At 39.6% G+C, this 13,083-nt stretch overlaps 2 protein-coding genes across 2 annotated transcripts; both read right to left on the bottom strand.

Annotated features, from left to right (window-relative positions):
- Positions 1 to 8,270: 8,270 nt before the first annotated feature.
- Positions 8,271 to 10,042, bottom strand: LOC141756311 (uncharacterized). The gene is made up of 2 exons (XM_074615943.1): positions 9,512 to 10,042; positions 8,271 to 9,389 (listed from the first exon to the last, which is right to left on the bottom strand). The coding sequence occupies exon 2, from the start codon at positions 9,377 to 9,379 to the stop codon at positions 8,387 to 8,389; it is 993 nt and encodes a 330-aa protein (XP_074472044.1). The 5' UTR covers positions 9,380 to 9,389; positions 9,512 to 10,042; the 3' UTR covers positions 8,271 to 8,386.
- A 490-nt stretch (positions 10,043 to 10,532) lies between these two features.
- On the bottom strand, positions 10,533 to 12,630 carry LOC141756310 (uncharacterized). Its single transcript, XM_074615941.1, has 2 exons — positions 12,471 to 12,630; positions 10,533 to 11,668 (listed from the first exon to the last, which is right to left on the bottom strand). The coding sequence occupies exon 2, from the start codon at positions 11,664 to 11,666 to the stop codon at positions 10,668 to 10,670; it is 999 nt and encodes a 332-aa protein (XP_074472042.1). The 5' UTR covers positions 11,667 to 11,668; positions 12,471 to 12,630; the 3' UTR covers positions 10,533 to 10,667.
- Positions 12,631 to 13,083: the final 453 nt, after the last annotated feature.

Here is a 13,083-nt window from a genome sequence, read left to right as displayed (position 1 = left end):
AGTAGTTTCTTTTTAAGGAGCATGTCAATGGGAGATCAGAGCTGTTGTGTTTCCTGAGGGCGGGCTAATGAAGAAACACAGATGGGGGTCCAGAACTTCAAGAATTAATCACAGTCTTCCTCTTACAAATGAAAAGTTCAACAACAATAAAATAGAAATAGAAATAGAAAGCTTTATTGTCATTGTATTAAATACAACGAGATTCACAGTTGACACTTCTGGTCAGTGCTTTAGAAACAAATACTTGACAAGACGAGGCAGATAAAACATATAACAGGTAAAACACACATAGTTATAAAGTAAATAAAATAGGTAAAGTAGATGTAATAAATAAAGTTGATCATCAATCATCATTTTTTAAAGCAAATATGCAAAACAAACCCTGGGTCCAACTTGTCAAATGTGAATATTTGTTGCTTTTATTTGTCATAAAAATTATAAAATTTATATTTTAGCAGGGAATTCTTCTGGAGCACAGAGAGATTAAAGATCACAAGATCGTCTGCCTATAGAGAGGAAATAATGCTTTCAGAATCAAACATACATCCAGCTATACGAATAATCATATTAACATTAAAAAATGTTCATAGTGTGTGAGAAAAGAATTGTTTTTTATATTATACCGTCTTGTTCAAGTCAACACACTCAGGGGTTTTGCTCCTACAGCCTAAGCTGGTATGACCAGTGGCTTATAGTAACTAACGTTAGCAAACTTTAGATATTGTATCATAAAGATCAGTTCACTGACTTTACATGACTCTTTTATACTTGCTGTAGAAATACTGTTACATGTAAAAGTCCTGCATTCAACATTTTACTGCACTAAATGTACAAAAGTATTAGCATCAAAATAGTATACTTACAATACCAAAAATAAAACTGCGCATTATGCAGAATGGTCCATTTCAGAATCATATATATTATATTACTGGATTATAATTATTGATGTATTAATATGTACATCACTTTAATGTTGCAGCTGGTAAATGTGTGACTTATTTAAATTACTTTACATACTGGTGGCTTGTGAATTCTCCCCCCCCCGGTGATTAATAAAGTCTTATCTTAACCTCTAATAATAGCCTGCATCATAATTTATTTATTGATAATATTTTGTATTATTAATCTGTATCTGCAAAGTAGCTAGTGAAGAAAAAAATGTAGTGGAGTAAAAAGTACAATATTTCCCACTGAAATGTGGAGTGGAAGTATAGCAGAAAGTGGAAATACTCAAGTAAAGTACAAGTACCTCAAAATTGTACTTTAATACAGTACTTGAGTAAATGTACTTTTTTCCATTTCTTTCACCATTGCCCCAGCCTTTATTTTGAAAATGTAAAAAAAAAAGGTCTGCACACTGTAGCCAGGGCTGTCTCTTTCTTTCTTTCTTTCTTTCTCAAATTTAAATTCAAATTAAAATAAGCTTTATTGGGATGAATGTTCAGGTTACATTATTGCCAAAGCGAAATTACATATTAAGGAATAATTACAAAATAATCACAATCACAATATACCAAATACATTTTTTTTTTTGTGATCAATTCTTTTTTATTGAAAAGGTATAGAGAAAGATGTTACATATCATTCATTTTATCCCTTTTATACATCCCCCTCCCCCCATACACAGGTACATATACAAAGCTCTCATTCCAGGTCTAATGCACAACCCTATGTCCCCCCTCCCTTCCCAAGGCGACCAAATACATTTTAAAAAAACATTCTTTTACTGATGTAGTTAATCAGAAACATGTTCGGAGCTTGTAGCACCTCTTATTGTAATGTATGGCAACAGTCAACATATTTTGCAGCTAATATTGCACATTGATTTTTCTCCCCACATAATTATGGTATTTTGTGAGGATCGGGGAGATGGATGATCTCAGGATAAATGTTATTTATTTTTTCAAAGACAACATCTCTCACATCCTTCTATTTTTCACAGCACAGTAAGAAGTGAGATTCTGTCTCCACCTCTCTTGTATAACGATGTGAACACAGCCTGGCCTCCCTCGGTAGTCTGTTCTGCCTGTGACGGCCTGTTTCTATGGCCAGGCTGTGTCCACTCTTTCTTTCTCTCTATCTATCTATCTATCTATCTATCTATCTATCTATCTATCTATCTATCTATCTATCTATCTATCTATCTATCTATCTATCTATCTATCTATCTATCTATCTATCTATCTATCTATTTTAGAGGGCGACCAGCGCCCCCCAGAAGGTGGCGCCCTATAGGCGACCGCCTATAGGGCGCCACCTTAAGGCGGCCCTGACTGAAGCTCCCTTAATTGCAATTTATTAGCACATCCTCATGTAGTGACGACTTTATTTTGGAGAGACAAATTGCTGTATGATACTGCTAGAGATACAGTAAGTGACAAAATATATATTTTGTAATTTGGGTGAAAGGACCTTTTGAACAGAGACTTGTGCGTCCTCCTTTTTTGTGGTTACTCATGCTCTCATCAACAGTTTTATCAGGTTTTTCTTTCCAGCCTTAAGCAAAAAAACAAGTTGCATCTGGCTGAGAAAAACAGAGCAACATCCAAAAACTGATGCTTCATCTCTCCTAACATGCGTCATCACTGCTGTTTTGTTAACATTGTGTTGTTGTCATCTTGATATTTTTGGTTGATACTTCACACTTTCTCCCACCTCTGCTTGCGTTTTCATCTGATTTGGGTGGATAAACAGCTGTTATATTTCTTCGAAGGTTAATGTATTGCTGTCTGCATGTGTGGGAATATTGAGGGAGCCTCCATCAAACCTTTATTCCCACTATAAAGCACGCTCGATTTGTGGCAGGGTGTTAAACACGGCGTCCATCTAGGAAGAGCCTCCTAATAGCCCCATTTCCCTGGAGAGCGTGGCCATTTACAACGACCAATCATACAGTCGGGAAAGTGGCCTCAGCTCTCGTCGCAAATAATGAGTTAATGCACGAAAGCAACAGCACATTTTTTTCCCCCATGTTCATGTTGTCAGGGAGAGCGATGATTTATGAGCAGAACAGGATGAATAAAATGAACGGAGGATTATGATAAACGAAGATGCAGAGGTTAATGCGCGAGATCGTGCACTCGCCACCTTCAGCCACTTACAGTGAAATTGATTAAGCACGCTGTGAGCCGCAATGCATGCTGGTCCTGAACATGCACAGGTTTTGAGGCATAAACAAACTACTGTCAATCCGGAGTGAAAAAGCGTGGGGAGGTTGATAAAGGGCTCAGTGGGAGTGTTTTACTGTCGTTAAGTGCTTGCATGGTAATGGCCTGACTCTTGGTAATGGTGTGACTCTTCTCACCCAGCTTCAGGTATGCTTTTAATGAGTCTGCCAACCTCTTTTCTTATTCCAGCCTGAGCTCAAACATGCATAACGTAGTAGGTGACTTGTGAAATATCAAGGTTTGAAGGTGCACCACTTGCTGTGAACAGATGTGTCCATTAATGGATGTGTAGAGTAGAAACTTTGTCTCGGGATTTTCTCTCTTCGTGATTAATTTTACTTCAGCCCACAATCTTTGCTTCAACCTTTAGTGACACTTATTCAAAAACTGAGGCAGTTATGTAGGATGGATGACTCATTTTCAGTAGTAGAAGATATATTCAGATCCTTAAGCCAAAGTAGCAATACAACAATATACAAACACTATTACAAGTTTTACATTTAAAGCTGAAGTAGGCAAGTTGGAGCAAAGTGATTAAAAAAACGATCACTATATCGTGACAGTAGTGTATGAGACAGGTAATCTGGAAAAAATCATGTTCCTCTGTGTCCTCCGTTTTTGAATAACATCTGCAAGATTTCACAGACCGGAGAAAAACAACCAATCAGAGCCGAGCTGGAGTCTGCCGTCTCTGAGCAGCTGTCAATCACTCGCAAACTCCGACCAAACGGTCAAATTAGGCAGAGCTGATCAAATATGAATCAATATTCTGTTACTGTAATGCCTATTTCACGCCTCAAATGTTTTCAGAAACATCTTGTAGTGTACTGTTTAGCTGTAAAATGAGAACGTTTTTGACTCTGCAGCCATGTTGAGATCAGTTGAGGAAATACCAAGCACCGCCCACCAGCTGGAGCAAACTTTCTCATTTCACAGCTAAACAGTACACTACAAGATGTTTCTGAAAACATTTGATTCACAGTAACAGAATATTGATTCATGTTTGATCAGCGCCGCCTAGTTTGACCATTTGATCGGAGTTCGTAATTGATCGACAGCTGCCTCCTTGAATGAACAGCCAATAGGAACGCTCTCTCTCTACGAAATGACCTGTGATTGGCCAAAGTCTCCCATCACGGGCTAGAGTTTTTAAAGCCTGAAAACAGAGCCATGAGGAGGTGCAGACGTCTCTCTCAGAACGCTTGAATTACAATATGCTGAAAGGTTATTATGAATGTTTTTGCCCAATGATGCCAAAAATATTCTGCTTACTGAGGTTTAAATTTTAAGTTTGACATTTTGGGATGTCATTTGTTATTCTCTTTCTGGCGTGCTGTCATTTTTTCCTAATTTGTTTGGCTGAATGTCCCAGTTCTCCTCAGTTGATTGGAGGTTATTCAGATCACCTGTTGCTCAGGGTGTGAGGACTGACTCCTATAATTAAGAATTGAGAGCAGCTTGGTGTATTTCCCCTCTTGGCCAATCAGGGTGAGACGACGCCCTTTCTTTAGGGCTTAAGAGAGGTGGAGAAACAAACCCTCAGGGCACGCTGATCCTTACGCAACATCATGCAGACCTCATTTTAGCATATTCAGCCAGAAATGCTGACTGAGACTTCTTTGCTGTCTTGCCTTTTCTGATTGGGGGTTTTGAGCAGTCTGAAAACCTAGTTTGAGATAACAACTCTGTCTCCAGCAAAATCCCATACAACTAAACTGTGTAACCAAAATACATTTTGAGGAAAACGTGTTTCCTCCCTGATTACGGTCACAGTTGTAAACAGTTTTAAGCACATGATTAACGCTGTTAACTGAAACAAGACAAAATGAAAATACAACAAATGCTCCCTCTTGGAAACATTATTAACCCATCACCATGTCAACTACCATTTTTATGCTGATGATACACAATTGTACATCTGTCTCGCCAAATGCACTGCATACTCTCATTGCCGGTCTTACCAAATGACGTATGAATGACAGTAATTTGTAAGTCATTTCGCTTGCAATAACAACACATTTGTTGCTTATGGTGTGTCATGTGTACGCCAGGTAGTCTGACTGTTGATACAATTAAATTTTTTAACTAAACCAACCAAGTTGTTTTGTTTTAATTTCAAAGTAATTTTAAGACCATGACCATGAAGTTTTTTTTTTTTTACTAAACCAACCAAGTAGTTTTGTTGTCTTCAGGACTTTGCTTCATTTGGGCAAGTTTTAATTGTTATTTCATATCAGCTAATATCAGCCATGTGTCTTGCTGTCTGGAGACAAAGACAATATAAATATATATCTGAGAAGATGGCGACAGCGGAAACAGCTGATCAGTTAATTGAGTTAAATGTTTGCTACGTCAGAATTTATTTGGCAAGGCGTTTCCCTATCTCATTTAGCGCATCAACTCTTTTTCGACAAAGGCAAAACACCTCAAGCAAGCATAAAAATTGCGCAATTTTGGAAGTTTTATCATATTTAGCTGTTCCCTTACAACATTTTCTAATGCAATACTTCAAAAAGGCATAAAATAATGTGAATTGAAACACTAATGAGAATGATGATTTGTTTTTCTTTTTTGGGGAAATTGTGTTAGAATTAAACTGCTGTGTGAAGGAAATGTGTAAAACACCTATGATGTGGTGTTTATTATATTCTCTGGTACTTTCTGTCATTTCCCTTTTTTCCCAATCTGTTTGGCTGAATGTCACCATTCCCCGGAGTTGATTGGAGGTTATTCAGATCACCTGTTGCTCAGGGTGTGGGGAATGACTCCTAATTAAGAATTGAGAGCAGCTTGGTGCATTTCCCCCAACAGAGTGAGACGACGCCCTTTAGATGGCACACTCACGACACTCTAATCCGTCCTTGACGTAATGCAAACCTCATTTCAGCAGATATAAGCCAGAAACTCTGGTGTTTGGGCCCTTTTGAGACTTCTTTGGCTGTTTTAACTTTTCTGATTGAGGGTGATTTTGAGCATTCTGAAACTTAGTTTGAGTGAATACTGAAGAACACCTTTCCACTCGGTTACCTGCATCAAGGCAGATCTTAGTGCTATTTGTGCAAGAGTTTGTGCTTGCCTAGTGATAACTTAGCTCCCGTAGGTGCTCTTTGAAACCCCCTTTATACACTTTTTGTTTTATTATCGCAGAGGCATTTTATTAAAATTGAAGAGGCAGTTTTCATTGTGAAGGCACTTGAGAGATTTGTTTCTCCAAGTAAATATTTCTGTATTATGTGGTTGGGAGCTGGTTCTCGGCTGAGATCTGGGGAATCCGTACCGCCACATAATTGGCGACCACGAAGGGACACGTCACACAAAGCATACTCTAGCAAGTAAATAGATTTAAGGTTGTGCTCCATCTTTTGATGTCTGTTTAGCAATGGTGTGGATGGTATTTTATCTATTTAACAAAAGGAAAGGCAAGCTTATTTATATAGGACATTTCTGCAGCAAGGCAATTCAAAGCGCTTTATATAAAATATTGAAAGCATCGAGAAACACATTATAAAAGATATAATAAGATGAAAATAAAAATAAAATGAAATATAATATATAGAATACATAACATAAGATTGTTAACTAGGTAAAATATGTATGTAAACAACGTAACATAGAGGAAAACGTGTCACTAACATAACTTGTGCATAAAATGTAAAAATGTTACTTCTTGACTTCCCACCACTGCTTCAATTTGCATTGAAATGTGAGTTATGAATAAGCCATTTAACAGTTTATTGATGAGTGTATGAGAAAATATTTTCTAAACTCTTATTAGTGCAGAGCTAAAGCAAGAAATAAAAGGAACATAATTCAATGAATATGACAAACAAATTGTAAAAAGCAAAGGCTATACTGAGTTTATCACCTGAAAATATATATTCAGAGATTCAGCTGATTATTGGAAAAATGTCAAGTAATTAGTGCCCTATTCTGGTTAACGAGCAGCACTCAAAGACAATCATACCTCCGTTATTAAAACACTAATTCAGAAAGGCTACAGTCATTTTCAAGGCTGGGCCTGTGACCTTTTAGATTTCAGTGTCAGTCCGTCATCATTAACCGACCGTATGGCAGCGAGCCAGAGAGCGGGCTCCATTCCTCCCTACTGATCAGGAGAGGGAAGCCTCATCCTCATTTATCCAGGGAATGACCTGCCTGCCATCACACACTATCAGAGCCTGGGGGATTCACAGGAGCAGGTGGAGATTAACTGTCTCGCCCTACAGAGCAGCAATACTTCTTAAAGGTAGAGGAGAGTGCCTTTTGTTCACTTTCCCACTAAACAGATGTTCCCATCCAGAGGGAATTATCGTATACCAGCACTTCCTCAACCTTTAACCTTCCGGGATACAATTCAGAGAGGGAGAATGAAACACATACATCAAAACCCCTGAAGTTTTCCCTCCGCTCTTTGTGGAGTATTTAAAAAAACGAGGTTTAATTTTCATAAGTAACCGCCTCTAGAGGAGGCAATGTGTTATATTTTATAAGTGTAATAAATTAGGGGGTGCACTTACTGCGATCAAGGCTTGAGGACACGGGTGTGTGTGTGTGTGGGCATAACTGTACAGAAGATACAAACACACACTATGAGAGAGAGAAACCCAAAGAAAGAGAGATATTTAAACACACCCAGAAGAGGTCAGCTTGAAGACTGAGCCAATGCACTGCCCACACACTCCCACATGCTCAACATCATTAAAAACAAAAGGGCACGACTGAAACAATGCTGCAATCTGTGATGCAACCAACACCAAGTGCGACAGATCTGTTGGAGTAAAGATTCAACGGAAGAAAATCAAAAAAATATATGAAGGAAGGAGGGACGAGCGCTTGGATTTCTTGCGATTCTGCGACACCGCCTGATGTCCATGCTAATCAGAGTATGATTAGTTTGTCCATACTTTGAATTATACTCATTTACCTTCTGCCTCGCAGTACAAAATCAATATATATTAGCATCCCATTATGATTTGCTTTGATAGATTTTTAGCTGAGTCTGTTCAGCTCATTGCTTTGAAAATGTATTGAGTGTCTTACGCCACCCAGTGGGCTGGACAATATCCAAACAATGGAGAGATCATTAAAACAAGTAGGGCAGGATAAAAGAATGAATCGTAGTTTTATTACAGCCTTTGACACAATCAATAACTTATCATTTGACATATGATTTTAGTGGAATTTAGAGACCAAAAAAAGTTTTTTTGACCACCTCCTCATCACTCATTTTGAGTCTTGTGAAGTCCGAGCTCACTGTCGGTCAAAGAGACCACTTGTCGGTGTTTAAGGGCTTCAGGCCCTGCACACGTCACCTCCTCCAAAAAGATAACATTTTGAGGATGCACAGTGAGCCACTTCCACAGATACTCCATCCTCTCATCGCACATCCAGGGGTTTCCTATTAAGATCACCCGGAAAGAGGAATTCTTGTCGTCCAGCAGCCCCGAGGGGGAATGCTGCAGCTGATTCTGATTCAGCAGCAGAAGTTCAAGATTTAGGAGACCCTGGAGGAGGGTCGCTGGCAGCTCTTGGAGCTGATTCTCCTGCAAAAATAGATGAGATAGTTTCAGGTTGTGGGTGAAGGTTGTTGGCTTCAGGGAGCTTAATTTGTTACCAGCGAGATTCAGCCTCTCCAGGTGGTGCAGGTTCTTCAGGGCGTCAGGTTGGAGCTCTTGCAGATTGTTGTCACTCAAGTCTAGATCCTCCAGATTGGGCAGCCTCTGAAGCATAGCGACGGGTACAACCGTTAAACGGTTATTAGCCAAGTCCAACAGGGTGACGCTACTGTTGCCGGGAAACCACTCAGCATCAGCTTTTTCAATCAGATTATTCTTCAGCACGAGACTACGAAGTGAGACGTTGCTGAAGATATTTGGAGGAAGACGAACCAGCTGATTTCCTGTCAGATCCAACGTGTTCAAGTGAGGAACGTCCTTCAGTAGATCTGAAGGAAGGCTACTCAGGTTGCTGTGATACAGCTGGAGGTTGGTTAAAAGGGGCACGACACTCAAATGGCTGGCTGTGATACTGCTGAGGTTGGTGGATTGGATGGATAGTCGAGTGGTGTTGGAGGGTAAACCGTCCACAGGGAAATGTGTCAGGGAGCTTGTGCTGCACACCACCTCTGGTGTAAAGGAACAGGAGCACAGATCTGGACAAGAGTGGGCGCACTCAGCCAGAGCAATGAGAGTCAGGAGCGTCCACAAGTTCATCTTTAAAGCACTGCACAAAGGAAACACACACAGTATGAGACAGATATCAAGAAAATGTAATAATCTAAACACAACTATTTACAAGTAATCTCACTGCATTGTGAAAATCTGCTCATAAATGCACAATCCTACCTGACAGGCACCGCAGAGTTCCTTCTGTTTTTGATCACCGACTTGATTTTGTATAACGTTGAGTGTATTTGTTCCCAGCAATGAGTCAGTCAGGACAAAATGTTGCAAGAGAGGCAAACAAAACCAAGCAAACAAACCAGCTCATCAACCACTGAGTGGTTCTTTCCAAAAGTAAAGATGTTACCACACAGAAATCAATATTTAGTTTTTATTCATTCCTGCAAGAACATTTTTATGCAAATGCATAATACCTTATAAAACTGAATGAATGAGCTAATTTATTTTAATCCATTTTTATAATCATCTTCTTGATAGGGATGTCAATTGATTAAAATATTTAATCGCCCATGATTAATTGCGATTAATCACACATTTTGTATCTGATCAAAATGTACCTTAAAGGGAGATTTGTCAAGTATTTAATACACTTATCATCATGGGAGTGGACAAATATGCTCCTTTATGCAAATGTCTGTATATATTTATAATTGGAAATCAATTAACAACACAAAACAATGACAAATATTGTCCAGAAACCCTCACAGGTACTGCATTTAGCATAAAGAAATATGCTAAAATCATAACACGGCCAACTGAAGCCCAACAGGCAACAACAGCTGTCAGTGTGTCAGTGTGCTGACTTAACTATGACTTGCCCCAAACTGCATGTGATTATCATAAAGTGGGCATGTCTGTAAAGAGGAGACTCGTGGGTACCCATAGAACCCATTGTCATTCACATATCTTGAGGTCAGAGGTCAAGGGACCCCCTTGAAAATGACCATGACAGTTTAACCTCCTCCGTGACAAGCTAGTATGACAGTATGATGCCAGTATCTTCACTAAAACTGGGCTACACTACAACCCCCCAAAGATTGATTGCGTTAATGTGTTGTCATTTTAAAGAACATAAAGATCTGTTGAAGGAAAAGTTCAACATTTTGGGAAATATGCTTATTCGCTTTCTTGTCCAAAAATCTGCCTACAAGCACAGAAAGAAAAAAGACAGAAAAAAGAGGAATTCTTGAGCGATCTCTTTACTCGTATCATATTTAATTATACATTCACATTAACAAAAGAGAATGTTTCAGTGATTGAAGAGTAAGACAACTGGCTACATCACCATATCAGATTATAACCATGAGGATGTAAAATGTTAAGACTGGAGGTTTAGTTCACTTTCTGTCAGTGACATGACTGAGCGCCCAACCAGAGCCTGCGGTCCGGCACACGTGACGGTCTCAGGCAGGAAGACCTTCTTCTTGTTCTTCTGCAGCCACCTCCAGAGGTACTCCACCTCCCCATCACACAGCCACGGGTTGGCGGTCAGGTCCAGCCCCTCCTCGTCCAGGGAGCTCAGAGGGTCCAGCAGACCTGCAGGGATGTGGCTCAGCTGGTTGTCATCCAGAGTCAGGAGTTTGAGCTGAGTGAGCCCCTGGAAAAGGTTTTGGGGGAGTTTGTTGAGCTTATTCCGAGAGAGGAACAGATAGGTGAGGTTACGGTTGCTCTGGAGTATAGACGCATCCAGGGTGTCCAGCTTGTTGTTTTGCAGGTTCAGCCTCTCAAGTTTGGTCAGCGGGTCCAGAGAATTTGCAGAGATCGTCTCCAGACGGTTGTTGGTAAGGTCCAGGTTGTCCAGGTGGGGCAGCTTCTGAAGCAGAGCGGTTGGGATCTTCGTCAATCTGTTCCCAGATAAGTCCAACCAGGTGATGCTGCTGTTACCAGGGAGCCACTCGGCATCCGCTTTTTCAATCTGATTATTCTTCAGCACCAAGTTGCGGAGCGGGGCGTGGCTGAAGACATCCGCTGGCAGGTCAGATAGCTTGTTTCCCGTGAGATCCAAAGTGTCGAGGTGAGGGACGCCTCTGAGGAGATGAGAGGAGAGGCTCTTCAGATGGTTGCTGTACAGGTGGAGTCCCTTCAGCAGGGGCGTGGCGTTCAGGTCCTGCTCCGAGATGGAGGTGATGTTCGTGAACTGGATGGTCAGCATGGTGGTGTTCTTCGGGAGACCCTCGGAGGGGTACTCTGTCAGGGGAACCTGATTGCAGACCAGCTCAGCCCTTCTGTGGTAGCATTTGCAAAGTGGCGGGCACGACAGAGTTCCATGGCTGAAATATGCCAACCAGAGGAAAGCAAGGGTGCACCAGGACTTCATTACTAGAAGAACAGGAGACAGAGAGTTACAGATGAGGAGGAAAAGACAACAGAAAGGACTTAAATACCCCACTGAAGTAATTCAATTGCAAAATATCACGCATCATATCCAGTTCATGCACATGATGTTCAGTACCATGAGTAACTAAATAAACATTTGTTCAAGCACATGATGTTCATTACTTCAAGTAACAAAATAAAACATACGTCATGCATAACATTTTCAGTACCACGAGTAACAAAATAAAATGCACATAATGTTCAGTACCACGAGTAACAAAATAAAACTTATGGTCACGCAAATGATGTTCAGTAGCATGAGTAACAAAATAAAATGTATGTTCATGCACATGATGTTCAGGAACACGAGTAACAAAATAAAATATACGTTCATGCACAGGATGTTCAGTACCACGAGTAACAAAATAAAACTTATGGTCATGCACATGATGTTTAGTAGCATGAGTAACAAAATAAAACATACGTTCATGCACATGAAGTTCAGTACCACGAGCAACAAAATAAAATGTATGGTCATGCACATGTTTAGAACGAGTAACAAAATAAAATATATGTACATGCACATGATGTTTAGTAGAACGAGTAACAAAATAAAATATATGTACATGCACATGATGTTTAGAACGAGTAACAAAATAAAATATATGTACATGCACATGATGTTTAGAACGAGTAACAAAATAAAATATATGTACATGCACATGATGTTTAGTAGAACGAGTAACAAAATAAAACATACGTTCATGCACATGTTTAGTAGCATGAGTAACAAAATAAAACTTACTGTTGTCTTCAAGTTGGGTGAGGAGCAGCTGGACCGCTCTTTTTTTATCAGATTCAACAGTGGCCAAAAATTACTGACTCATTTGGGGAACAGAATCCCCGATCTAATCATTACTTATTGAGTAAACAAGGACCCAGTCACTGCACAGTCATCTGTCAAGGACAGGCAGTTGCAACAAACTCGATGACTCCAACCTGCGGGGAAAGTACAAAACCTGGAAACTGAGTTTATGTTGGGTTTATTGAATAAAGTTTTATAGTTCTACTAAAAACTGCTGATTCTGAAATATGATGTGGAAGTCTATGGGTTTATGTGAGCATATTATGAAGTTTACCATAAAAACTAAGTTAGATGTTTACATTATTTTGTACTTTGGATTTTTTAGATATGGGGAAGTAGGAGGAGGAGGGAGAGATTATGTAAGGAAGATATAGAAATGCACGATCATCAATATAAAAAGAAGTGGATTTGATTTGCTGAAAATTGAATTAATCTTCAGAAAAGCTAAATATAGTTGCCACAGAATGTTTACAACTTATTCCTACACAAGCAAAATGTTCCTTTAAGTACTTGAGAAAATATACTTAACACAACTGCAAAAAGACGTCCTTTT

Source organism: Sebastes fasciatus, chromosome 18 (genome assembly GCF_043250625.1).
Source record: "Sebastes fasciatus isolate fSebFas1 chromosome 18, fSebFas1.pri, whole genome shotgun sequence".
NCBI lineage: Eukaryota > Metazoa > Chordata > Actinopteri > Perciformes > Sebastidae > Sebastes > Sebastes fasciatus.
The sequence above is the reverse complement of the archived record's forward strand: the minus strand, read 5'-3'. Positions and strand labels throughout refer to the sequence as shown.

What these genes read in the sequence shown, in the direction of transcription:
- LOC141756310 (XM_074615941.1), bottom strand. Translation starts at nt 11,666, where the DNA reads ATGAAGTCCTGGTGCACCCTTGCTTTCCTCTGGTTGGCATATTTCAGC.
- LOC141756311 (XM_074615943.1), bottom strand. Translation starts at nt 9,379, where the DNA reads ATGAACTTGTGGACGCTCCTGACTCTCATTGCTCTGGCTGAGTGCGCC.